The sequence below is a fragment of the Rutilus rutilus genome (assembly GCF_951802725.1).
Source record: "Rutilus rutilus genome assembly, chromosome: 7".
Taxonomy (NCBI): Eukaryota; Metazoa; Chordata; class Actinopteri; order Cypriniformes; family Leuciscidae; genus Rutilus; species Rutilus rutilus.
Genome location: NC_140221.1, coordinates 36,972,663 through 37,000,451, shown reverse-complemented (window position 1 = coordinate 37,000,451; position 27,789 = coordinate 36,972,663). Strand labels below are relative to the sequence as shown.

At 37.6% G+C, this 27,789-nt stretch overlaps 2 protein-coding genes and 1 pseudogene across 5 annotated transcripts; all 3 read left to right on the top strand.

Moving 5' to 3' along the window:
• Positions 1-6,144: 6,144 nt before the first annotated feature.
• LOC311293764 (chemerin-like receptor 1) lies at positions 6,145-9,570 on the top strand (annotated as a pseudogene). The gene is made up of 2 exons: positions 6,145-6,879; positions 9,369-9,570. The product of its transcript is annotated as a chemerin-like receptor 1 (transcript).
• A 2,148-nt stretch (positions 9,571-11,718) lies between these two features.
• Positions 11,719-22,133, top strand: LOC311293368 (chemerin-like receptor 1). The gene is made up of 2 exons (XM_084413591.1): positions 11,719-11,897; positions 20,199-22,133. Exon 2 carries the CDS (start codon positions 20,218-20,220, stop codon positions 21,271-21,273), a length of 1,056 nt encoding a protein of 351 aa, XP_084269717.1. The 5' UTR covers positions 11,719-11,897; positions 20,199-20,217; the 3' UTR covers positions 21,274-22,133.
• Positions 16,089-17,585, top strand: LOC311293381 (uncharacterized protein). Of its 3 annotated transcripts, none has more exons than XR_014627922.1 (5): positions 16,089-16,200; positions 16,484-16,562; positions 16,671-16,879; positions 17,098-17,262; positions 17,448-17,585. XR_014627922.1 is itself a non-coding variant. In XM_084413607.1 (5 exons), exons 1-4 carry the CDS (start codon positions 16,192-16,194, stop codon positions 17,155-17,157), a joined length of 369 nt encoding a protein of 122 aa, XP_084269733.1. In that variant the 5' UTR covers positions 16,089-16,191; the 3' UTR covers position 17,158; positions 17,448-17,583. The 3 variants fall into 3 exon arrangements, 1 of the variants encoding a protein (XP_084269733.1); XR_014627923.1 differs by having other exon boundaries at positions 16,472-16,562; XM_084413607.1 differs by having other exon boundaries at positions 16,472-16,562; positions 17,098-17,158; positions 17,448-17,583.
• Positions 22,134-27,789: the final 5,656 nt, after the last annotated feature.

Below are 27,789 nucleotides of genomic sequence, written 5' to 3'. Positions count from 1 at the left end.
ATGAGTAAAGTAATTGCAAAAAGAGCATTTCACCTTCAACATGCATGTGTTCTGCGGTGAGCACAACATTTCCTGTCAAGGCTGCTGCTATTATTAGCTTGTGGTTTGTGCAAAGCTTTCTCTGATCAGCCAAACACAATCAGAGTTTTATTAAAAAAAAGATATCCTGGTTCTTCCAAGCTTTATAATGGGAGTGAATTTTACCATAGGTTTTGAAGCCCAAAAAAGTGCATCCATCCATCCATCATAAAAGTAATCCATTCGGTTCCAGGGGGTTAATAAAGGCCTTCTGAAGCAAAGCAATGCGTTTTGTAAAAATATCCATATTTATCATTTTACAAATACAGGCTTCCAGTAACGGCCGTACGCAAGTCTGGTTCCGGCGGAATAGTGACCTCTGATCCGACTTATGATGTAGAATGTAGAAGGAGCGTAAGCTTAGGTGAGACCGTGAGAGTAGACACCTCTCACAGTTTAAACAAATAGGGCTGGGCAACAAACTCAAGCTCCTCCTCTCTTATATCGAATCCTCCGAAAATTCTCTTTAAAAATTCTCATTTTGGACTTTGTGACCAAGTTTTGTTTTGCTCTATCCTCTGCGCTTCCTCGTTCGTCGTTATGCGTCGGGTCAGAGGTCACTCTTCTGCCGGAACTAGACTTGCGTACGGCCGTTGCTGGAAGCCAGTGAATATAGTTTATAAAGTTATAAATATGGATATTTTGCTTGGAGCCATATTGATTACTTTTATGATGGATGGACGCTCTTTTTGGGCTACAAAATCTGATACCATTCACTTCAATTATAAGCTTGGAAGAGCCAGGATATTTATGTTGGCTAGACAAAATCATTTCCATAGTGATGCATCATGCTTCACACCGCAGCCACAATAGTGCTGTATGTGATGGGTGTGATCATACGCATCAAAGGGTATAATTATAAATATATTTATATAAATATATACAATATATTAAAGCTACAACCACCAAATTCAGTCAAAACTTCAGACTGTTCTGACTCGGTGTGCTATGTCTCTTCAAACTGATCCGACTTAGGGTTTTCCTAAAAATGAAGATTAAAGAAAAAGCCCATAGACTTACATTGAGGGGGTCAAAACTTTAATACAATTACTCTAATAGAGTATTTTAGCTCCATCCACTACATATCTATCACTGGCAAAGCCTAGAAACTAGCTTAGAACATGTTAGCAACATGCTAATTCACACTACAAACATGCAAATGAATGCTAACAACATGCTACATAATGCTAGCAATATGCTAATTTATACTAATAACATGTTAAACATGCTAGCAACATGCTAAAACATTGTTAGCAATGTGCTTAAATCTGTTAATTCATGCTAGCAACATGTTAATTCATGTTAGCAATGTGTCAAAACATTAAATCATGCTAGCACCAAACGAAATTTTTTCGTAAAAGTCTAGTGGGGCTACATGCCCACCAAATTTCATGTTCCCCGGTGTTTCGGTGTCCCTGGTATCGTTGACGGAAAATTCAGTAGATTGACGGGAAAAAAAAACTAAAAAACTTTGACAATCGATTATGGGCTAGGTTGATGTGGGCCCTTAAGACCAACATACTTTGCAAATTTCTTCATCCTCGGTGCCACGGTTCAGGTAGTTATTTAGGAAAAACTGCATTTTTTGGGTTTGGGGGGGCCCAGCGCGGGGGGGGAGTGGCCCCCGGGGACCAAACGAAATTTTTCCGTAAAAGTCTAGTGGGGCTACATGCTCACCAAATTTCATGTTCCCCGGTGTTTCGGTGTCCCTGGTATCGTTGACGGAAAATTCAGTAGATTGAAAAAAAAAAAAAAAAAAAACTTTGACAATCCCTATATGACCGCTTTTGCTAGCTACGCTAGCGGCGGTCATAATAATGCTAGCAACATGCTAATTCATATTAAAACATGCTAGAAACATGTTAATTCAGGATAGCAACATGCTAATTTGTTCTAGAAATGTGTTGAAACATACTAACAACATGCAAATTAATGCTAGCAGCGTGATAAAATGTTAACATGCTAAATCATGCTAGCAACATGCTAATTCTCGTTAACAAAAATGTTATAACATGCTAATAGGGTAATGTATCCTGGGAGATAGCCTACAACTCATAAAATCCAAACTATATTAAATATATAAAAAAAATTATTTGGATTTGTTTTATTGAAGTCCAGATGACTTCAAGTGACATGAAATTCTTCTTTTTTTTTTTTGTTGCTGATAATTTTTCACTCTTGCCTGTTTTAGGGTTTAATGAAACATCAATACAACTATCCCCATTTATTTCTTGTTTGACATGCTCAGAAATACGTCCCCAATAGGGAAAAAGTGGTGGTCGCTATTTCTGTTTCATGTCAAGTTTATTTACAGAACAGCCTGAGGAGGATGGGATTTTAGTTCCACCCAAGGTCTCTTCCTGCTTCTGATTTTTTAAGTGGGGTTGCATTTGGCTGGTTTACAGAAAGCATTAAAACACAATTTCTCTGCTTTGGAATGTTATATAAAATAAAACTGAATTTCACAAGTTTACACTAAGTAATCGGACAGCATAAAAAGTACGCGTATTTGACGTGCTGTCCAATGAGAGGGCACCGAGCTCTGTGTTTTGGTCCGAACCCAGAGTACTTCCCCAGTCCCTCTGGCTGGGAAACCAGCCAAGAGTGAGGAGTCGGGGTGGCGGAGGAATGCAGAAAGCTGTAGAGGAACACAGGCAGTAAGCTGCATATATATTCAGCATGTGGTCACTCACATGTGAAGAGAAATCCATCAGATCAGGGATGGGAAACTCTGGCCCTCGAGATCCACTTTCCTGCTGAGTTTAGCGCCAACCATAAACAAAAACACCTTATGTGTATTTACATATTCCTTACATGAAGCAGACAGGAACAGCAGTGTTTCCAGCAGCGCTTTTTGGCGTTCCTCACTTACTTAACCCCAAAACAAACATACAGCATGACCTGTGTAGTCTGATTCATGAACAAATTACTCTTAAAGGGTCATGAAATGCTAAACTATAATTTCAGAGATTTTAACAGAAAACTATCTTAGCATAAATTAATTTTATTAGAGAAAAGAGAAAACTGGTTAATTTTGAGCTTTTTGTGTTCTGGGTTTAAAAGTGTCATTATGTCAACATTGCACGTGTTGATTTTGTTTTTGGTTTGTAAGAGTTTATGTGTGGCATAAATTGTCTTCAATATACCCTGAGTCTCATCAATTCTTCCACATCGTGAGTGTAACCAGATTTTAGAGCACCCAAAGAAGTCTAAAAAGTTATGAAAGATTCCACAGAATATAGACCAGGGGTGCAAAACTCAGTTCCTGGAGGGGCACAGCCCTGCAGAGTTTCGCTGCAATAGTTAAATGCACGCGATCAAGCTAACCAAGTCCTTTCATATTATTTGAAAACTACAGTGTGCTGGAGCAGGGTTGGAACTAAACTCTGCAAATGCAAGGCGCAAATAGATGCTGACTGGTCAGTGTAACAAAGTTATTTGTGGGAAGAAGGAGGCAGGAACCAGTGAGCGTTTCACAAACTTTAATAAATAAACATAAAAAGGAAAGTAAAAGTGGCAGCTACACGGATGACTGCCGTATACACAAACAAAACAACATAATGTTCAGGCCTGGTCCTCTCTTGTCCTTCACTGTCATATGAGACTGGTGAAACGCGCAGGTGGTGCTCATCATCAATCACGCCACTGGCCTCAGTTCTTTCAAGGCTGTTTTTGTTGTAAGCAAAAAAATAACAATTCCTGTAACTGATGAACTTCACAGTGAAGTTGAATGGTCCAATTCTGGAATCCACTACCACTTCTATGTATATATGTACTGTATATACATCCTATTGCGTGATTTATCATCAAAGTATTAATCAATAATCAATATTTTTCCTTCTACATATTAAATGATTTGAATGACTTGTCTGTGCCTCTCACTGAGAGAAAGAACATGTTATCAGGATGTTTTGGGGAAGTTTCCTGTTTAGAGCAGAGCTCGGCCAATTTTACCTTGACGAGGCTGGATCCTTTGTTAGTATTCTTTATTTCAGAAAAGCGGAATTGGAAGTGGACAACTGGCACTGTGGGGATTGACTGACTTGTTTTTCCAGACAAGCTGGCGTCTAGAAACACAGTTCTGTGACTTGGAAGGCCTAAAACCAGGGTCTGGGTGTCAGCCTGATAATCAATATGGATATGCTCCTGCATATCAGCCCATGTGAGGAAATGTATATGTTTATCTATTTCTTAGCCAATCAGAATCATTCAACCTGAAGTACTTACGTAGGACCTTGGTGAAGGGTTTAGGAACTCCATGTAAGTCTTGAAGCTGGCTTCTGCTGATGAAACTGGAAACAATCCTTCAGTAAACCTTTTCTTCAATTTATTATAATTCTGTCAGGTCTTCATTCATCATATCTGGTTCTTGGGTCTTTAACTGTAAATTCCCCAACAAAGTAATTTCATACTTGGAAAGCATGTCTGTATGATGTTGAATCTGCATAGAATGGACTGACTAATCGTGCTTTTGGCTGCTAAGGTATGTCAAAAAATTAACATTTTAGTATTTTGTGTTTTTGTGAAATTTAGAAATTGAGTCTTTATAAATTTGAAGGTATGTATCTGAGTTTGTGGTCAAAAGTGAACTCAAAAGACCTGTTTTGCATATTCAGAGCAAGAGATTGCATGAACTGAATACATAAAAAAAAAAAAAAAAAAAAAAAAAACAACAATGAATATTGAATAGTATGGTTTTGCCATAATTTATGGAAGGATTTCTATAAAGAATGGTCATAAATATGCTCTGGTTAAGCTCAGAAACATGTAGGCATGTAAATGAACAGGATGCTAAACAGGTTGAAGCCTAACATGATTAAAGAGCTAAAGTTAGCCAGTCCTCAGGGAGAGATTGAAAGGTATCTTACATGATGGTGTCAACAGTTATCTTTGGCCATTTTAACCATCTTTGAACTTGGATTTTTATAATACAGTTCCTATAATTTTTTGATAGTTGTACATGGTGATAATTAATAAGACAAATCAATCAACCTATATACAAAGCATCACAGAATTCATTAAATCCATACTTACTGATTCCAATATGTGCTGTTGTTTTCCCACAAAAATGATGCCACTTCCTGGAGGATGATGTCACTGAGGATTTCGCTTTTAGTAAAATTTAAGGGGATAGTTAAGTTTTTATAAAAAAAATTAAGCTTTACATTTTATAAGTGATATTGAATTCAAGACAACCCTATAAAATAATTGCCTATTAAACAATACTGAAAAGAAAACAAGAATGATTTGAAACATAAAAGTGAAACACCTGGAATTTTTCTATGCAAATTACATTAAAGCTTTGTCGCCATCTCTGTTCAAAATCTGCAATTGCAGTTATTCGTGGAATTATCAACTTTACGTGCGTTGTGCCTCAGCACGGCACATCGCGGATGAATCCAATCTTTTGAGGAGAATGTGCGGCTGTCAGTCACCGCGCTGGTGTGGATACTGTCATTCGCAATCACAAATTCTACTTTTTGGAAGTATGACCAACATAAGAATTTTCACCGGAAAATATAATCTGAACAAGTAAGTAACATCCACTTTTGTTCTGACCAACTAAGAGGAAAAAAACATTGCAGTAAATTGCGCTGATTAAATCTAACGATCGCTTATATCACGTCAAACCGTGCAAATTATACTTTGTTCTCAAATTGTTAATGTTAACAACATCAGCATTGCGTGACTAAATTTAATGCCCTTCCTATATTTATCCTTGTATTCGCATGTGCCCGGTTGCGCAGTTTCTTTTTTTCTGTAGCCAGTCCGAAGTCCGAAGTCTTTTGCATTTTACAACTGGTGAATCTCCAGTTGCCAACTGTGATTGTCGTTTGAACCTTTCTGGATCCGCCATCAAACTGATAAGTTTAATAATATCAAGTGCTGTGAGAAAAGGCTATAAATCTCCACCTCCAACATCCTCACACGCAACATAGCCTACTAGGCGAGACACCTTCTTTATGTGTACAGATGTGATGTAATGACGCAAAGACATGCTCGAATTTTGCAATTTATATTGATTATAAGTCCAGTAATATAACTTACGATGGAGTTTCTTCCCACATGACAGTCCACACCAAATGTTTCACTCAAGTTCTTTGCCTGGTTTTGCTGGTTATCAATGTGATCATCTGTTTGCTGGGCCTTGGAGGAAATGCGGTGGTTATCTGGATTGCAGGGTTTGGCATGAAGAAGTCAGTCAATACTACCTGGTACTTGAGCCTGGCTCTATCTGACTTCATATTCTGTGTCTGTTTCCCTTTTAACATTGCCTACAGTGTCACCGCGGACTGGATTTTTGGCCTCTTCATGTGCAAGTTCATGTCCTTTGTCATGTTCCTCAACATGTTCAGCAGCATCTTCCTCCTCGTCATCATCAGCATGGATCGCTGCATCGCCGTCATGTTTCCTGTTTGGGCACAGAATCATCGCACTATCGGAAAAGCATCTGTGTTAATTGTACTCGCATGGATCATCACGGCAGCTTTAAGTATCCCATCTATTGTATTCCGTGATGTCCAGAATCACCTAGGCACAAACCGATGCATGAACAACTACACGTCCAGCCAGTATATACTCATTATCGTTTGTTATACTGTCATCATCCTGAGACTGAGAGCCACCCAGATGGCAAAGTCCAACAAACCTCATTCTGAACTGAAACCTCTTCCTGTGCTGGCTGCCGTACCACACATTTGTGCTAATCGAACAAAACGAAACCTTCAATACTGAAGTTAGCTCTCGGACTGATCATTGGCACCACTGTTGCTGCTGCTAACAGCTTCCTAAACCCTGTTTGTACGTCTTTGTAAGCTCGCGCTCGATCGGCCCAAAGTCCGGCATCCGACCAGCGCGGAAGGTCTTTACGTGTTACTGTCCTTTTCTCAAGGCAAAGTATTTTTTGATTAAATGTAATACATTTGAATATGTATTCTCTCGTTATTTCATCTGACTCCATAAATGAAAAGTTTTTTTTGATATCTGTGGATCATTAATTATGAGCGAATGTTTGACTATTCCGTGTAGCGACTGAGACAAATCAGACACAATTATCTACCATATGCACAAACAAATCTTTAAAAACTTTCATCCGAGAGCTGTGGTCCTAACCCCCCAGGCGGGGCGAAAGGGGCCTGGTTGCCATGGCCGCGATCAGATAGGATGTTTTTATGACTCTCAGGAATGCTAACAAGTAACTAACTCTGACACAGATATCAGAACCAACTCTCCTGCATTCATTTATTGATGAACTGACTAACATGAAATGAACATGCATTCCAGAACATTTTGAGAATGATTTACTGTTGTGTGTTTTTAATAATTCTGTTGATACTATGATCTCTTTGATACTATGTTATTACAGGACCAACTGTCAATGTAACCCCACTTATACCATGTTTGGACTCGATAAATTGGTACTTTGAAGATTGAAATGATTGTGTACATGATATGCCAATAGCTGTGCAACACATTAGTATTACTAAGAATCTTCCTTAGTAGTGTCATTAAACACCAATCCAGCATGCCAGTCCGAAAGAGCATGTTTAAGACAAAGGCTTGTAAATCCTGGTGACAGAGGAAACTCCCGCCAGAAATTCTACCCTTCTCCTTGGGTGAACTAGCCTGCATAGGGCTGTCCTTTGTCAAGCTTTAAAAGTCACTGACCACAAGATCCGGCCCTTTTTAGCTCTTGTCCTCGGACCTAAACTGCAGCTTCAAGTGAATCCCGTGGGGGGGCCCTTCCCCCCCACTGGGCCCTGCAGGCCTCTGCAGGCCGAGTCAGCCTGCCTTCCTAAAATACAACCAAGAAGAAAACGGACAACTCTTGCCTTAAGGATGCCGTGTGTTCCAGCATGGCCTCAACAGGCCCAGGGCATGAGGCTTCGAAGCTTCCAGGACATGTGCTCACTCCAGCATCAAGGACAACTTCAGAAGTTCAGAGACGTCATTCAACACGGACGAAGTCCCTCGCAACTTTCACCATGTGCTCTTTGTGTCCTGCCGGCAGAGCGTGGAGGCCACAATCTGCACGCCAGCCATGAGAACAGTGACAATACAAGTTCATCCTATCTTCTTCATCCAACGGAGAAGAAACGATTGCAACTCGCACCATGACTTTTGACACTCAAGGACCCAGCAACGAATTCAATCTTCAACCACTTCAAGAATTGATCATGCAAGTATCTATTTTTATGAGGTGCGCTGAAAATGATAAACTTATGGTTCTTTTCATACAAAAATAGATCTTGCTCCATAGTTCTATTTCCTATTTCCGGTTCCACATCACTCACCCCTTTACCTATGCATGTATGTATGGATGTATGAATGTATTTATGTTTGTTTAGTGTTAATTATGTTTGTGATTTAGTAAATAAAACTTTGCACAATTATGAATTTGATTTCTGATCCTCTGTTTGCATACAAAGTCCCTTTTACGATTTTGATTTTGTTACAGTATGCTCTAATTTCTGTACATGCTAAGGAATAATTATTTTCCAGTGACGATGAAAGATACACTTTTCTTAGAATAAATTAATAATCAAAGAGTTCATTGGAACTGATTAATTGATTGTAATATTAATTAGCTTACCTCAAAGTTAATCTAATTAACTGACCCAAATATTAATAATTAATCATAATGAGTAATTATGGATTATTATTAATATTTCCCCTTTGAGCTAATGTCTTTACACCGTTTAACTCTTCAATGAAAATAATGTCAAAGTCAGTAAGAATAATCAAATGAAACAATTTATTATGTCAGGTAAATGTATCATGCCAATTTCATAATCAATTCAAAGATAATCGATACAAAACATCAATGCTCTGGAATAAAGAGAAGATGCAAACCCAACATTAAGAAATACATGAGGCTGAGAGATCTGTGTGACCATTTGTCTTGAGAGACCACCTTCCTTTGTAAGTCAGTTATCTTTATACTCTTAAAAACCTTATTACCTTTTGTTTTACTTATTGGAAATTAGACATTTGTACCAGTCGCACTGTGACATTTTAAATGATACCAAACATGAAAAATACTCTGTGATAATCATTCACATTAAACTATACATTTTCTTGGGTGAATTCAGGTGATCATCTGAGCATGAGAGGGAGGGGGTGAGGGGAGAGGGAAAGAGATGTAGATTAGGATGACTCGGAGGTGAGACTTTCATCTCGATGGTGCACGAGGGCCAGTTCAAATGGTAATCTCCAGAGAAGTCCTTTTGTCCTCTCAGGGTCTGGTCGCCCCCGAAACAGACTGTCCGGCATTTTGTAATTTCTCAATTCTTACATCTTCATGGGCAATGACTTCAGGAAGAAGTTCAGGAGCTCCATATTATCAAAGATCGAGAATACTATTGGAGAAGATGGCCGAACGATCAGTCGCTACCTGTCTCGATCTAGTTCAGTGGATGCCAGGGCATCTACTCATATCTAAAGAATAAACGGGAAGTACGTTATTTTGCATTAGGGCTGTCGATTTGATGCAGGGGTGTCAAACTTAGTTCCTGGAGGGCCACAGTCATGCAGAGTTTAGTTCCAACCATGTGTATAGACGGAAAGTAATAACCCTTCCTGTGTGAACGAAGCATAAGGACAGACCAACATGATTTTAGGCCAGTCATATGCCTATTGTACATTACATGAAAATATACAATATTCTGACTTCTGACGCCACTTTTAAAAAAAAAAATATATATATATATATGACGAGTTCAGATGCAAAAGCCTCTAAGTGCCATCTGAAATTTTCTTCTAGAATGATCATTTTTTATCAAGCTTGTTTAAGTTCAGAAATTTCACTTAAATGGCAATTAATAGGTAATTTTCATTTTTCAACTTAAATATACGGGCTTCATAAAAATGATCATTCTAGAAGAAAATTTCAGATGGCACTTAGAGGCTTTTGCATCTGAACTCTTCATATATATATATAATGATTTACATGTTTTCTACAATAATGTAATGTCTTTGAATTAGCTTCATTTGAGGCTTTGCAGTTAATTTTTTAAGTGATTTACAGTCCTAATTTTCAGTGAATTATAGTAAGTAAATCAAACCATCATCATGCACAATGCAAATGGATTCCTGATGTAAAAAAGTATTCTTTAATCTTTATAACAACTTGTATAATGACTTAACTGAACTTTTCTGTGACTAATAAACACCCTTGTTTGACCTCAATTATTGTATGGCTTGGTTGAATTCTAATGTAGAATGCGATCTGTTATTTCTTGATAACAGACCGCTGCTAAGTATAACACACGGTTGACATGCAAAGCAGAGCGTTGCCATGGACACGAAGGATTCTAACCGTAGAGACGGAACGGACTATTTTCTTTAGCAGAAACAATACAATTGTTTTTAAATCAATAAACTCCTTTTTAAATCAATATTGATTTATTTGGTAGGTAGCCATGTAATAAGCGGGATAATGTAGAGCGAGGCGGTTGTTATAGCAAATACAACCCCTTCAGGCTGATTCAAGACCTGTGAGGGACCAAGCAGTCAAGGGCAAAGGACACAGGATTTCCAACCAAAAATTATTTATTAAATGCAAAAACAAAGTTACAAATTAAATAACTTGAAAAACTGACTGAAAATAAAGTCAGGTCTGGGCCCATAAAAATGGTAAACTAAAAATAATCAAACTTAAACAGTAATCAAACAAACTAAACAAAGAAAACATGGCCGCCCAAATGACACACATGGGGAACTTATATACACACAGGACTAGTCCATTATACATACACAGGGAACACCACAAATATCACTTAACACAATTACAATAAAAAAAGTAATTAACTTCAGAAATATCAAGAAATGGGTCATAAACAAAATAATGTACCCAAATAATTATAGTCAACAAAAATATAAATAGAATTATAATAAACAAAACAAACATACAATCAATCATACACCCCCCAGCTAATTGGCAACATGGATTAGCCCAACAGAACAAAATGGCAGCCACTGCCAACCAGTCCTTTATTGGAATGGACCTCCACCGGAGCGCAGTGTCCCAGACAGCGCCAAACCTCCGCTCTTCCCACGTAAGCAACTTAAACTCAAAAGAAATAAACGTTATATACCACTAATAACTAGAAAGTGTGCACCCAACCCAGTCATGTATGGTAAAAGTGTAAATTAGAAATAAAGTGGGTAAAATGAACCAAATCTGTGTCTGTCTTTATTATGAAATATATATGGTGATCTGCAACAAAATATTTAACTATGAAATGTACTAAAGGACAACCAAAATAACATGTAAACAAACAAAAGAGAAGGATGCATGTCTGTGTGTGTGGTTTAGTTACCACCTTGCTGTGTGGCCACGTTGTCGGACATCACAGACCCCTCGGCTTTGCGTCGGGGTCCTGATCAGCCTGTCGGGGTTGTATTCGCTATAACAACCGCCTCGCTCTACATTATCCCTTACTTATTGTGCTGCATGTGAGCTTCACAACATACCCCACTTCAGCATCCTCCCACAATGTTAAAGGTGGCAGAGTTTGTCTCGTGTTGGCCTGTTCAATGAAATAGTTCACTGAAATTTCCTGTTCACTGAAATGGTTCTCTGAAACATGACCTGAAATAGATTCCTGGTTTTAACCTCAAACCAGCCACCAGATGAACAGAGCCACTTCAAATAGGGTATAGGTGTGGCCGCAGTACTCCGAACTCTGTTGCATCTTATAGGTGTTAAGATAGTTGGCCTGCACCTCAGTCTGCACTTACCAGATGAGAAAACAACCCAGCAGCAGACGTACAAATCGAAAGCATTGCAAACGGCATTTTGAAGCATTCTTTGTGAGGTAAGTTATTCTTTGTCATATGAGCCAGTGCATAAAAGATAAATAAGATACACTTCCCTTTCTGTATTTGATCATGCGATAAACACTTGTTTTCTGTACCATTCTGAAGACAGAGAGCCGTAAAGGAATTAAGACGCATGTGACTAATTCTGCAGCAGAATCAACTAAGATAGGCTACTTTAAAAATGCAGGATTGCAAACAACTTTACAGGTTGTAGATATCAGATATGATACAAAAAACAAACAAACATTACATTCTCCTCACTTAACAAAGTTACTTGTGTTGTGGAAAAATTCTGTATTTCTTATATGCATTTGTTTTAAACCATTGTTAATCTCACTGAATCATGTATTTCTGTGAGTATCTTAGCAGCTGACGGAGGACAGGAAGGAACAGACGCAATAAAACGGATGGGCTAGGGAGATTGTAAGACCTGGGCTCGAGAAATGGTTCAGTCAGGAGAATACAGGGGTCGTTCAGTATTAAAGTGAAGCCCCATGCCCTCTCAGGAGGGGAACAGAAGATTATTTAAGTCATAAATGGAAGCCTTTTGGCTTCTCGGGGACAAAGAACAATTTGATCTCCCCAGGGGGGTAGAAGCCAGTCCAAACCGGTTAAGATATGAGGATATCAGTAAGGAAAGTTACAGAAACTGGGGAGGAGGAGTATAGTGTCAGAGAAGACACTATAAAATGTCTGTTTTTGTTGAGTCTGTTAGGTTCTGTCTTCCTGATACCGGGTAGCTGCGGAAACTGTGAACAGAATTCTCTCAAAGAATATTTTTTTTTCTCTTTACAATTTGCCTCTGAAAGTTTTCTTATGCCTTTTGATGCTGTTTGATTAACCTTTGAAAATTGCGATTACACTTGTCAGTCATACTTTTTACATGTTGAATTTTCAAAGTGAGTCAGTTGCTTTTCAAATTCAAATGCAAATAGCATGCCTCTTGTGTAAATTGTCTAATGACTAAGGTATGCCAAATAATGTACATCTTAGTATTCTGTGTTTTTGTGAAATTTACAAATTTAGTTTTTATAAGTTGAAGGTATGTATCTGAGTTTGTGGTCAAAGAAATGGCTCCTAAGACCTGTTTTGCATATTCAGAGCAAGAGATTGCATGAACTGAATACATTTTTAAAAATAAATAAAAAACAACAATTATTGAATATTGAATAGTATGGTTTTGCCATAATTTATGGAAGGATTTCTATAAAGAATGGTCATAAATATGCTCTGGTTAAGCTCAGAAACATGTAGGCATGTAAATGAACAGGATGCTAAACAGGTTGAAGCCTAACATGATTAAAGAGCTAAAGTTAGCCAATCCTCAGGGAGAGATTGAAAGGTATCTTACATGATGGTGTCAACAGTTATCTTTGGCCATTTTAACCATCTTTGAACTTGGATTTTTGTAATACAGTTCCTATAATTTTCTGATTGTACATGGTGAAATTAATAAGACAACTCAATCAACCTATACACAAAGCATCACAGAATTCATTAAATCCATACTTACTGATTCCAATATGTGCTGTTGTTTTCCCACCAAAATGATGCCACTTCCTGGAGGATGATGTCACTGAGGAATTCGCTTTTAGTGAAATTTAAGGGGATAGTTACGTTTTTATAAAAAAAATTAAGCTTTACATTTTATAAGTGATACTGAATTCAAGAAAACCCTATAAAGTAATTGCCTATTAAACAATATACTCAAAAGAAAACAAGAATGATTTCAAAAAAATAAAAGTGAAAAACCTGGAATTTTTCTATGTAAATTACTTTAATTTATACTTTATTTTATTGAGATAAAAGAAAACTTCTATTATGACAATGGAGGCATGAGGCTATTTAAAAATAAATTATTATTTATGTCTTTACGGGCTGTGACCTTCTCTTACCCAGGCTGATCTCATCACTGAATTACGTCAGATCACTGTAGACGGCCAAAGCTTTGAGTTTTTTATTTTATTTTATTTTATGAATCTGTTTCTCCAAAACTAGAAGAACAAAATCAAGAAGTGAAAGTAGGGGATCTTGTTGATGAGGAAAACAAAAACAGTTTGGGAAGTGTTTATGTTGAAGTACAGCATGTGCAGGCATGCACAATATAGCTCAAGAGATATGGAAGGCATTTTCTGCCAAATTTAAATAAATAAATTAAATTATTAAAATTAAAACCAGATTAACGATTTCACTACAGAAAACTGTATGCAAAAAATGTGACAAAATTGAGAATGAAATTAAATGATTTCATTTTCACAGTGACAGTGCATTATCCCTGTCAAATTGAAAAATAAAATGCAATTGGTGATTTCACATATCATTTTCACTACAGTCTCGAGGCAAGACTGCCAATATTAAAATGAAAAGCCAAACGTGAAAAAGAAACTACAAATACAGTTTTTACAATGCTCTTTATTAACGCTCACGCAATAATGGTGACACAATTCAAATACAAATGTAAATTTTCGTTTTCATTTTAATTCCTCTTTTATTTCAGTTTTCATTTTCAAAGACAACCTGCATGCAAATTCTATGTTAATGAGAGGGTGTGGCTTATTCTAGTAACGGCGCTGAGACACGCCTTCTGTAAAGCCAAGTCATCGACGTTCCGTGTGCATGAGTTGAATGTGTGAAACGAAATTATTTAAATGTGATTATATTGTAATCGAGACGACAAGACATGGCGAAATCTGTTAGGGAGCTTTTGCGGGAAGCTGCCGCAGCATTAGAACGTGGAAACAACCAGCATGACCATGTTAGTTATGATGTTAGACTCAGACTAGACCATAATCGATGAGGTTCATTCGTGTATTAGGCTGTTTTGGAAATTCAACAATTTGGGTGTACAGAAGTCTTAGTAACACAATTTCTGCAACAATTATAGCCAGACATTGATTATACCCACTGGCTTTAACCGAGAACCTCGGCCAATGTTTCATATTCGCGTCGTGCCTAACAACGCCCTTCAGCCGTGACTTATTCGCGGTTAACTGTTAGTCTTATGGTTATTTTAAGTAAAGTTTGTGTACGAAACGAATCATAATGCTGATTTTCATTTCCAGTAACAACTTCTGGATGAGATCGAGAAAGCAAGTGTACCTGCATTTACAGTAGGCTATAGCATTTTCCTTCAGGTCAGTCCTATATTCATAATAAAAAATCCGTTTGAATGTCCGGTGTGATATCTTGTAGCCTACTTTTAACAGTTTGGGGTTGTCCGTGCCTATTTGTCATGTCAGCCCAGATAGCAACAAAGTCTGGGCCGAGTCTGGCTTACATTAGGCACTTCTGGCTTAATTCTGGCACTGTTTTTGTGTCAAACAGTATTAGGCTAAGCTCTGGCTGGAGTCTGGCTAACCAAAAGAAACAAAAATCTAATTGTATCTTTTTGGCTGAGCCCTGGCTTGAGCTCGGTCTGCCAGAATAAGAAAATATTTGGCTGAGATCTGGTTGGGTTTTGGTAGAAGAGTAAATAAAAGATCTCTGGCATGAATGTGCTCTACTGTAAAATAGCCATGTAAAATGTGGTGCTAATTGGTTCATATTTTATACATCATTATAAGGTTAATTTTGTCAAAACAGAATAAAATGAAATCTCTTTATTATAGGCCTAGTTAAAAAATACCTATAGATATTTATTCACTTTTACACATAAAAGAAGACCTTTCCTTTTTTTAAAGGAAAGAAGACTTGATTATTCTGTTGGCAAGATTATTTTAATGGTTAATTAAGGAGGTGACAATGTGCAAAGTGAAAAAACAAAAAAAAAACTATGAGATGTTTGCAAAATGTTTGAAGACAAAGACAAATGGTTCAGTCTGCAGCATATAGGCTAAGACAAAAGATTGAATGGGACTGAATGAGTACTTTGTGATTATCCAAATGGTAGTCAAAATGCCACTAACAAAGTTTTGGCGAATTAATTACCATTTGTACAGTCTAACGACAGTTTTACTACAAAAACCCATGGTTAAAGTGTTTTTTAGAGCAGTCTTGCTCGGCAGACGGATCAATGCGGCGTCTGTGGTTTCTGATACGATGACGCAGTTTGCAATGCATCATGGAAATAGTAGTTGATTTACATATACGTTGTTAAATCCGCTTTAAAAAAGGACTACTTTTCCCAGAGTGCACCCCGTGACATCATCCCGCCTACCAGAGGATCCGGAAGTTACGTTGCAGTTGTTCAGCGACTCATATTTTCCAACGCAGGCTCGCGGTGAAATTCAAATTGTCGTTCTAACTTCGACTATCACGCTATCTTGGTTTTATCTTTTGGAGTTTTAATACATGATCAAGGTAAGTTGATACTTCTAAACTAACACGTAAGTTAGATTTTAATCTATAGCGCAATACTAGATAGGGTTTTTTTGGGTTGTTTTCTGTGGTTGGATTGTATTTGTTATTATGTTAGCTAGAGGTTCTAGAATTATCCCCCATTTACAGTGCTTATAGGAAAATATGTGGGCTTACAGTGAGCGAAGTAACATGAGAAAAGGGGCTATTAAAAGAGTCAACAAGATGTTTGAATCTTTGGAAAAAGAAATCAATTCAGATTACAACTTTACAGTCTCCCGAACAGGCAATACAATCACCGTGGCATCATGAAACACCCAGACCACAGAGAAAAGGCCTCTCAAGCGATGACCGATTAATAAGATGTAAGATTTATTTTTGTTTTTTTACTATCATATATTCACTGTTAGCGTAAGGCTCATGTCATAGCAGAGGTGGTGTAAACCTTTCAATACCTGTGTTTAATTTTTTAGCACTTCTCCATGACATAATATCTAAACAAGAGATCCTTATGGAGCAGCAGAGGAACATAAGGATGGTGCAAGATCTCAAAGGAAACACCGTTCAGGAGATCACAGAGGCACAGAACCAAAGTCCAAACCTGTTTCTAATTGAAGACTTAAGCTCATTAACTTCCCTGCAAAGTGATCTTCGATCATGTCCAGAAACAAGACAAAAAGTGGTAGGTAACACCGTCAGTAATGCATGCTGTTATCACTCACAAGTCTGGTTGTAATTAAATGGTGTGTGTGTGATCAATTTAAAACATGAAAAATCTATAACCATAACAAAAACTCTTTATATTTGTCTAATTTGGTAAATATAATATCCATATTAGAAACAAAAGCATGTTTTAGTGTTTTGACTTAATAGTGATGGCATGTTTTAAAAATATTTCAGGTACTTGAACTGGGATTGTTGGGTGGAGTCGACGTAAAGGACACGTCTGGCAGATTATGAGGCAAGCAATCAAAAATGACTTTGTCAAAGTGCTAAACTGGAGAGTTTGAGTTGTACATGGGAAAACACATTTCCAAAGCTTGCAGCTTACAAACATTGTGACTGGTAAGTGCATTTTTATTGTGTCAAAGTCTATCTGGAACTTCATGACTATTCCCTCATGTCATGAATGAATGTTGCAAGTTTTAATTCTTTGACTGGTGGTGTCTTTTAATACAAATGCTTTATGTCTCTATTGTTAATTTTAATTAAAAGTATTTTTTAACTGTATTTGTATGCTCCTATTCTAGAGGCTGTAAGAAGAAATCCTGTGTGTGCACGGACATCGGAGCTGGAGGTCGAAAAAGTTATTAAAAGGTGGTTTCATCTAGCTGGTGATCGTGAGGGTGGCAGAAAAAGGACACCTTTGCAAAATGTTAATGTAAGCCACACATTTTAAGTTATCAGGGACTTTGTTTTGCATTGTTGCAACTTATATTTTTACCTTTTTTGCACATCTGTAAATATAAATTGTATTTCATTTGTCTTTTATAACCAGCTTTTAGTTTGTTTCTGTACTTTTATTATTTATGCATGACACATTTATACTTTTGCTTTATTGTTTGTATCAGTTTAATTTATTGCTTGGTTTCTGTTGCTTTTTAGTACGGTGGCCGAGAGGGCTCAACACGCTGCAACAGAAGAAAACGCAAGGAAATAGAAAAACACAAGCAAATGAAGAAAACATCTTCATCCGTTTGACAGCACATGTGCAGCAAATATGCAAAAACAACCAAATACAGAAACGTGCTGCAAATGGCAGACCAACAACGCAAATATCTACAGTAGTGTTTTTATTATTATTTATTATTTATTGGTTGCATTGTATTTGCAGTGTGTGTGTGTATATTTCACACAATATGTGTTGTGAAACTGATGTTTTCTTAACTTGCTGGTGTTTTTCCTATTTGCATGTTTTCTTCTGTTGCAGGACGTTGAAGTCTCTTGCTGTTTGCAGCGCGTTTTTGTATTTGGTTTCTTAATTTGCTGGTGTTTTTCTGAATTACCTGTTTGCATGTTTTCTTCTGTTTCCATGCATTGAGATCTCTCAGCCACCGTATTTTGGTTCGTGTCTGTATTTCATTATTTAAGCATGCCACATAAACGTTTTTTTTATTGCATTATTTTTGTAACATTTTAATTTAGTGCTCTGTCTTTTTATTCTTGTATTGTGACTATTTGTTGCTTTTGTTTTGCCTTACTCTAGTATTGTTTTATCTTGTCTTTTCCCCAATAGTTTTTATTTTTCCATTTATCTGGCTGAGATTTTCTTCCCCTCTCAATAAAATGCTGTACTTTGCATTTGTGTAGTGTCATTATTTTATTATTCATTGCACAATATATAAGTATTACACAGGGATCATTTCTGGTTCAGTTTTGGGGACTGGTATAATATTGGCCCCGTTATGGCTGTTTTCTGGAGCTTCTGGATAAGTTGTGGCTGAGTTCTGGGGTAAAGCTGGTGGCAGTTTGGCCCTTGTCTGGCTGACATCTGGGGATTATGGCGTTGTTTTGGGCCAGTTCTGGATAATATCTGGGTACATTGTAAAACTATGGGTGAGTTTTGGTCTGCTTCCGGCATTGATCTGGTTGACTTTCGGCAAACAGCACTTGGGCCAACCTTGGACCGTAATTCCATGCGGTATGTGGGCCAAAATCTCAGCCGAAATTTAGCCAGATCCGGCCCAAAGCCAATTTGCTATCTGGGAGTTGCGTCTTTCTTCTCCGTGATCACAAGTTTGAGTCATTTCAAAAGTCTTCTCTACTGACTGACTGACTCACTCATTAAGACAGTCTTTGTCTGCATCTAATGGAGAAATAATGTAACTTCTTCTGTTGCTTTATGGTCAGGGACTATTTTTTTTTTCTCCAGCGGAAGGAATTGGCTTTTAGTGATTCATTTTACTTCATGAAAGTTGCATAGATAGGCCTACATATGTTTCGGGATTAATATTTGTATTGCGTGGTAGCCGTTATATAAAAGCAATAAGGTAGGCTACTCTAGGCTAGTGCTGTATGTATGTATCTGAATAAGTCACGGCTGAAGGGCGTTGTTAGGCACGACGCGAATATATGAAACATTGGCCGAGGTCCTCGGTTAAAGCAGTGGGTATTAATGTCTGGCTATAATTGTTGTAGAAATTGTGTTACTAAGACTTCTTCTGTACACCCAAATAGTTGAATTTCCAAAACAGCCTAATACATGAATGAACCTCATCGATTCTAGTCTGAGTCTAACATCATAACTAACATGGTCATGCTGGTTGTTTCCACGTTCTAATGCTGCGGCAGCTTCCCGCAAAAGCTCCCTAACAGATTTCGCCATATCTTGTCGTCTCGATTACAATATAATCACATTTAAATAATTTCGTTTCACAGATTCAACTCATGCACACGGGACGTCGATGACTTGGCTTTACAGAAGGCGTGTCTCAGCGCCGTTACTAGAATAAGCCACACCCTCTCATTAACATAGAATTTGCATGCAGGTTGTCTTTGAAAATGAAAACGAAAATGAAAACTGAAATAAAAGAGGAATTAAAATGAAAACGAAAATTTACATTTGTATTTGAATTGTGTCACTATTATTGCGTGAGCGTTAATAAAGAGCATTGTAAAAACTGTATTTGTAGTTTCTTTTTCACGTTTGGCTTTTCATTTTAATATTGGCAGTCTTGCTTCGAGACTGTAGTGAAAATGAAATGTGAAATCACCAATTGCATTTTATTTTTCAATTTGACAGGGATAATGCACTGTCACTGTGAAAATTAAATCATTTAATTTCATTCTCAATTTTGTCACATTTTTTGCATACAGTTTTCTGTAATGAAATCGTTAATCTGGTTTTAATTTTAATAATTTAATTTATTTATTTAAATTTGGCCGAAAATGCCTTCCATAGTAATGACATTGCTGATCAATAGTAATATGGGAACAGTGACTGTGATATTAATACTCGAAGACCAATTTAACTAATTGATCTTTTTGTTGTCTGCTTTCAGGGAATCAACATAAATTACAATGGATTCAACAGATTTTCAATTTAACTATGATATTGATTATGAAAATTACATTGATTATAAGTCCAGTAATATAACTTACGATGGAGTTTCTTCCCACATGACAGTCCACACCAAATGTTTCACTCAAGTTCTTTGCCTGGTGTTGCTGGTGATCAATGTGATCATCTGTTTGCTGGGCCTTGGTGGAAATGCGGTGGTTATCTGGATTGCAGGGTTTGGCATGAAGAAGTCAGTCAATACTACCTGGTACTTGAGCCTGGCTCTATCTGACTTCATATTCTGTGTCTGTTTGCCTTTTAACATTGCCTACAGTGTCACCGCGGACTGGATTTTTGGCCTCTTCATGTGCAAGTTCACGTCCTTTGTCATGTTCCTCAACATGTACAGCAGCATCTTCCTCCTCGTCATCATCAGCATGGATCGCTGCATCGCCGTCATGTTTCCTGTTTGGGCACAGAATCATCGCACTATCGGAAAAGCGTCTGTGTTAATTGTACTCGCATGGATCATCTCTGCAGCTTTAAGTATCCCATCTATTGCATTCCGTGATGTCCAGAATCACCTAGGCACAAACCGATGCATGAACAACTACACGTCCAGCCAGTATAGCCACAAAGTCATTGCAACAAGCCGCTTTGTTTTTGGATTCGTGTTTCCTTTCATCCTCATTATCGTTTGTTATACTGTCATCATCCTGAGACTGAGAGCCACCCAGATGGCAAAGTCCAACAAACCGTTTAAGATTATGACCGCTCTCATTCTGACCTTCTTCCTGTGCTGGCTGCCGTACCACACATTTGTGCTAATCGAACAAAACGAAACCTTCAACACTGATGTCATCGCTCTCGGACTGAACATTGGCACCACTGTTGCTGCCGCTAACAGCTTCCTAAACCCTGTTTTGTACGTCTTCATGGGCAATGACTTCAGGAAGAACTTCAGGAGCTCCATATTATCAAAGATCAAGAATGCTATTGGAGAAGATGGCCGAACGATCAGTCGCTACCTGTCTCGCTCTAGCTCAGTGGATGCCAGGGCATCTACTCATATCTAAATAATAAACGGGAAGTACGCTATTTTGCATTAGGGATGTCAGTTTAATGCAGGGGTGTCAAACTTCGTTCCTGGAGGGCCTCTGTCATGCAGAGTTTAGTTCCAACCATAATTAAACACACCTGAACCAACTAATCATGGTCTTTAGGATTACTAGAAACTTTTAATCAGGTGGTTTGGAGTTTAATGAAAACATTTGATTTAATGCATTTATTTAGTTTGATTAATTGTAAAAACAAAACAAAAAGAAAACGAAGGGCCAGATTTTCTAACAGCTTGTGTCAGCACAAGCCCTATACTTTAACGATGAAAAGGCATGGACACAGTTATTTTTGCTGCTGACCTTATTGCATATGCATTTGTAGGAGTTTTCCCTTCAGATGCAAAATTTATGGAAGGAGAGTTTTTTAAAAGAATAATGCAACATGATTTACTAAGGTTTGCGGTAGTCAATTTGCGAAAATTGACAGTCTCATGCTAATTTACTGTGTTTAGTAAATCGGAAGGTTGTTCCATAAAACAAGATTAGAATACAAGCCAGGCTTATTTTGGTTAGTCAGACTTATTGTCGGTGGATTCTGTTTCATAAAGCAAACTTAAAATAGTTCAAACTCAGATACCCTGGCAACTTATGCTGGGAAACTAGCCTGGTCCGGGTCCTATATACTGTATTTAGTTGCGAACTGTACAAAAAAAAGAAATCGTAATTTTCTGCCATGACATTATCCGTTAATTTTATGGATATTTCCTTTAATCAGAATCAGAAAGAGCTTTGTTGCCAAGTATGTTTGCACACACAAGGACTTTGTTTTGGTGACAGAAGAAGCTTCCAGTAAACAGAGACAACAACATATAGATAGTAAAATAAAAAATAAAGATATTTGTATGTGCTATATACAAATTGAACACAATTTACAGGGAATGGAATAAGATGATGTATATACTTGGAAAAAGAAATAGATATAAGCGATATTGCACATAGTTATCATTGCACAGTGGGGAGAACATTTAACTGTCCATGAGGTAGAAGAAACTTTTCTTCCCTGGGGGAAAAAACTTTTCTTTTGCCTGGTTGTTCTGGTGCTCGGTGCTCTGTAGCGCTGGCCAGAAGGCAAAGGTTCAAAGAGAATGTGGCTTGGATGTGAGGGATTCAGGGTGATTTTCTAACCCTTTTCCTCACTCTGCATGTAGGCTATACAGTTTTTGGAGGGTGGGCAGGGGAGCACCAATAATCCTCTCAGCAGTCCGAACCGTCCTCTGTTGTCTTCTTATGTTGAATTTTGTAGCTGAGCTAAACCAGACAGTTAATGAAGTGCAGAGGACAGACACAATAACAGCTGAGTAGAACTGCAGCAGCAGTTGTGAGCAAGTTGAACTTCCTGAGCTAGCAAAGGAAGTACAACCTCTACTGGGCTTTTTTTTCACAATGGAGTCTGTGATTGTCACACTTCAGGCCCTGAAGGTGATGATACACAGGGCAACTTTTTGAGCAATGTTGCTGGGCAATGTTGCCGTCAACGGGCAACCAGATGAGACACAGGGCCCACGACCTGTCTAAATTATCCAGATAGAAATTTATTGCCCATTTTCAATGGGAAAGTGCCCAAGCAACAATCGCTCAGCAAGACACATTGCTCAAAAAGTTGCCCTGTGCATCATCACCTTAAGAGTTGGTTTAACCCTAAAAACAAAACATAATACAATGCATAATTTTGAATACAGCTAAAACATCTGTGAAAAATCACCATGGGAAATGAAACAGTAAAGGATTTCAAGATGCGTTTTTAACAACTGCTTTTAACTTGACACTTCATCTTAAAATGTGCTGCAACAACAAAAAAATATCTAACCAAACTCATGTGTACAGACGGAAAGTAATAACCCTTCCTGTGTGAACGAAGCATAAGGACAGACCAACATGATTTTAGGCCAGTCATATGCCTATTTTACATTACATGGAAATAAACAATATACTGACTTCTGACCCCACTTTATATATATATATATATATATATATATATATATATATATATATATATATATATATATATATATATATATATATAATGATTTACATGTTTTCTACAATAATGTAATGTCTTTGAATTAGCTTCATATGAGGCTTTGCAGTTAATTTTGTAAGTGATTTACAGTCCTAATTTTCAGAGAAGTAAATCAAACCATCATCATTCACAATGCAAATGGATTCCTGATGTAAACAAGTATTCTTTAATCTTTATAACCACTTGTATAATGACTTAACGGAACTTTTCTGTGACTAATAAACACCTTGTTTGACCTCAATTATTGAGCTGCATGTGAGTGTAGCCGTGAGTGTTTATTGCCCCTTTAAGAGACAGATAAATATTGTCCCTTTAAATTTTGATTTCGGTAATGGAGTTCTGATAAAAAGAATTACGGTGACATTTGATGATAATACTGTTGCGATGTATTTTTTGAAAGTGTTATTGTTGTGAAACTCAGCTTCACCAATAGAGGGCACCCTTAAGGCCCGTTCACACCAAGCACGATAACTATTCACCTTATTTTCGAACGCGGAAGTAAATATGAGTCCAGTTTCCGGTTTTTGTGCGGCACTTCCGTTTCCTCGCTTCTCTGGGCTAACTTATATACTGTCTATGGGGCTAACTAACGATATCGATTGCGAAGGATTATGCAGAGTTGACAGAAAAATGTTACACATGCCTTAGCAGATGAATACAACAAAGAACTAAAGCCCCGCCTCACCCAGGTCGGGTACTGGACCTGGTTGAAAAAAACACTCATGCATCTAGCTGGCAGATTGCCAAAACTTCGCCGGCGCCTTCAGCACCGCCCTAAACACGGTCGAGCCAACGCTGGACTAAGTTAATATATCTATGGAGGTAGGCTATTTTGTCATGTCAAATGTATTAATAATGTCATCAGAATGCAACCAAAGCACATGATAGCAATAAGTAGATGGCTATAAATAATTATAAATCATACAAAATAAATGCCATGATGATCATGCCATGATGACTAGATTTTATACGGGGGTTACTATAATGAGTTTCTCCTTGGAGTTTTTATTCAGACTTCATAGCCCAGCCACTTTTCTGGTATCGGGTGGTCTTCTGTAGGTCTTGTGTTCACGAAATGAAAAGAACAAACATACGGTCGTTTCTTCAAATGGGCTGCGTGGCGTGTCCGTTATTACGGCTCCCATGTTGGTTAATTTAGAGCTTGCACACTGCCTGTGTGACACGCGCGTCTCAGGGAAAACGCGTGCATGCTAGAAATAGAATGGACGCCTATTTTTCACGCGACACGCAAGCGTTTTGGAAGCGCTTCCAGGCAAAATAGAATAGGAAAATATGTTTGATATGAATACATATTAATAAATGACATTTTGATGTTTGAATTTAGGTTTTGACATAAATGCAGATATAGCCTAAATGTAAAAAAAATATATATATATTATCGATTTTCAAATATTGCACCTGTCAATACAGAACGAAATATTCTGTAGCCTATTTTGCCGTCAATACTGCCGACGTTGTCTTTGCTGCTATATATTTGTTTAACATTAAGTGCCTTCCACAACTCTCTCCCCATATGTCGAATATATCACCAACAATGAGGCTTATCATGTCACCTATAGCAGCAGCAACGCCTCGTCAGAGACGTTTCTGGTGTGCAAAGACATAGAAAACACCACGCAACAGAAACGCCACGCAGCCAGTGTGTCGCCGGTCGTATAGGGCGCCTGATTATTAAAATGTCAATAATTCGATGATTAAAACACTCCTGCTCCAAGTAAATCTTTCTTTTATGCCAGTTATTATGACAACCTCTAACTGCACAAACAATCCCGGTCTTCCTCGAAGCCATAACGATGAGTTTGTTGTTACGAACAACGCTCGCCAGCGACCGGAAGTGCCTGACCGGAAGTCTCGCACAAAATACCGTCAACTGGCTGCGTCCGTATTTCCGTTAAAAATAAGGTGAATAAGATAACGATAAAGATAACTATATATGCGTCCACACCAACGACCGATAACGGTCTTTTTATTCTAAGCACGCGCGCGCTCGCCCCATTTTAAATGCGCGAGACCTTTAAATTAGAATGGATTCTGATTGCCTGTCAGTGTTTTATCGTTTGACAGCTGGAAAAAAATCGTTCTGAAAGTGATCCCAACGATATCGTTCCTCATATCTTTATCGTTATAGTTGTGGTGTGAACTCTGTTATTCTTTAGTATTCTTTAATATGGAGAACGATTTTTACAATTATATCTTTATCGTTATCTTTATAGTTATCGTGCTTGGTGTGAACGGGCCTTTAGGCTATAGTTATCGTGCTTGGTGTGAACGTTACACTAGGCTGAGGATTGGTCGCTGACGCTAGTAGAGTGAAAGACCGCTCAGTATTAAATGAGTGAGTTCGAGTGTAGCCTACACGCTACAGAGAGTGTTCCCGCTCTAACCTGTCTTTTTCATACAGGTAAGCTGACGAAAATTCACCCTCTAGTAAATCACAACAGTATCATGTGCTTATAAAACTGTAGTTCTTGCGAGAAATATATTGAGATGTTCAATGTTACGGTTATTCAGAGTTTTTGCACCTAAAATTGCAGACGAGCATACAATCCTGATAAAAGATCGTAACTTTCTGCATGAGTGAAAATTAGTAGTTAGTGTTTCAAAATACCATGATTCACACAAAAATGTGAAATAGGCGATGTTTAGGAACCTGAAATAGTCGTGTGTAGTGAAGCTAAAGCGCACACGTGTGAATAGGCCTATAATCACCCCACTCACGTGTTAACTTTATTGAGAGTCATTCCATTAGCCATTAACTGTAAAAAGAGCATTTCATGGTGTATTATTAATAAGAAATCAGACTCAGTGTGTTAATGATTTTATTATCCATTTGCTGATGATGTAATGTTAAAATATAGAAACCGGTATTGGGTTAAAACTGTGATTAAATTAATTCATAAAATTATAAAAAGAGCAATAAGAAAAGTTTATACAATTATAAATGCTGGAGTAATGTAGCTATATACTGAATTGTAATTTTCAATGTTTGAGTATAGAGTTTGTACGTTACTCACCTGTATTTTTGTTAACAGAGTGTAATGTGATACTTTAATGTTATCTACTATACTTGCCTCTGCACAGTGTAAGAGTGAGTATTGAACATGTTTAGATTTATTGTGTTAATGGGTTTAAAAAAAGTTAACTTTAAGGATAGTGTGATGGTGTGTCCAGTCAGTGTCATGAATATGCATAAATGCTTGCACTTTGAAACATCATTTTTGATATTGTTAAGAAAACTGACACTAGTAGAGTGAAAGAGCGCTCAGTATGTAATGAGTGAGTTCGAGTGTACACGCTACAGAGAGTGTTCCCGCTCTAACCTGTCTTTTTCATACTTTCATACAGAAATAAATGTGTTGCACCAAGGAAGAGCACCGCCTCCTTTTTGAAAAGTGTAACATGAGCTTCACAACATACCCCACTTCAGCATCCTCCTACAATGTTAAAGGCGGCAGAGTTTGTCTCGTATTGGCCTGTTCACTGAAATTATGATAGATTCCGGGTTTTAACCTCAAACCAGCCTATTTCTAACTATCAGATGAACAGAGTCGCTTCGAATAGGGTACTGGTGTGAACGTCAACAGTCTCAGGTCTCAGAATGTTTTTTGCATCTTACAGAGGAACTAGGTGTTAAGATATTTGGCCAGTAGCTCAGTCTGCACTTATCAGATGAGAAAACAGCCCAGCAGCAGAAGTACATATCTAAAGCATTGCAAACGGCATTTTGAGGCATTCTCTTGAGGTAAGTTATTCTTTGTCATATGAGCCAGTGCATCAAAGATAAATAAGATACACTTCCCTATCTGTATTTGATCATGCGATGAACACTTGTTTTCTGTACCATTCTGAAGACAGAGAGCCGTAAAGGAATTAAGACGCATGTGACTAATTCTGCAGCAGAATCAACTAAGATAGGCTACTTTAAAAATGCAGGATTGCAAACACCTGTACAGGTTGTAGATATCAGATATGATACAAAAAAAAACATTACATTCTCCTCACTTAACAAAGTTACTTGTCAGTCATACTTTTTACATGTTAAATTTTCAAAGTGAGTCAGTTGCATTTAAAATTCAAATGCAAATAGCATGCCTCTTGTGGAAATTGTAGTGTTGTGTGGTTTAAACACTGAACTAGCTTTTTAAGTAACAAATTAGGCAATTTCCTTCATACAAATAACCAACCCTTCGGAGGTAAATTAAAGTCACAAGGATAAACAGAAAAGTACAAGAAGTTTACATAAAAAAAAAAAAAAGGGAAGTGATGGTAGAATTCTGGAGGAGTTGTGCTTATTATTGGCTTGCCAGTTTTGCCTGTCAGAAAAGGTCTGATAAAAAATAACCCAGTCTCTGTAATATCCCCCAAGTAACCTGATGGAAATTATGGTAAAGTTCATATTGGAGTTCAGAAATGTATAAGTAACGCAGCTGAAA

Excerpts from the sequence above, each read along its gene's own strand:
- LOC311293368 (XM_084413591.1), top strand. The coding sequence starts at position 20,218 with ATGGATTCAACAGATTTTCAATTTAACTATGATATTGATTATGAAAAT.
- LOC311293381 (XM_084413607.1), top strand. Across the intron at positions 16,563-16,670 it reads CGATGACCGATTAATAAGAT|CACTTCTCCATGACATAATA; the intron begins GTAAGATTTATT and ends TTAATTTTTTAG. Across the intron at positions 16,880-17,097 it reads CAGAAACAAGACAAAAAGTG|GTACTTGAACTGGGATTGTT; the intron begins GTAGGTAACACC and ends AAAATATTTCAG.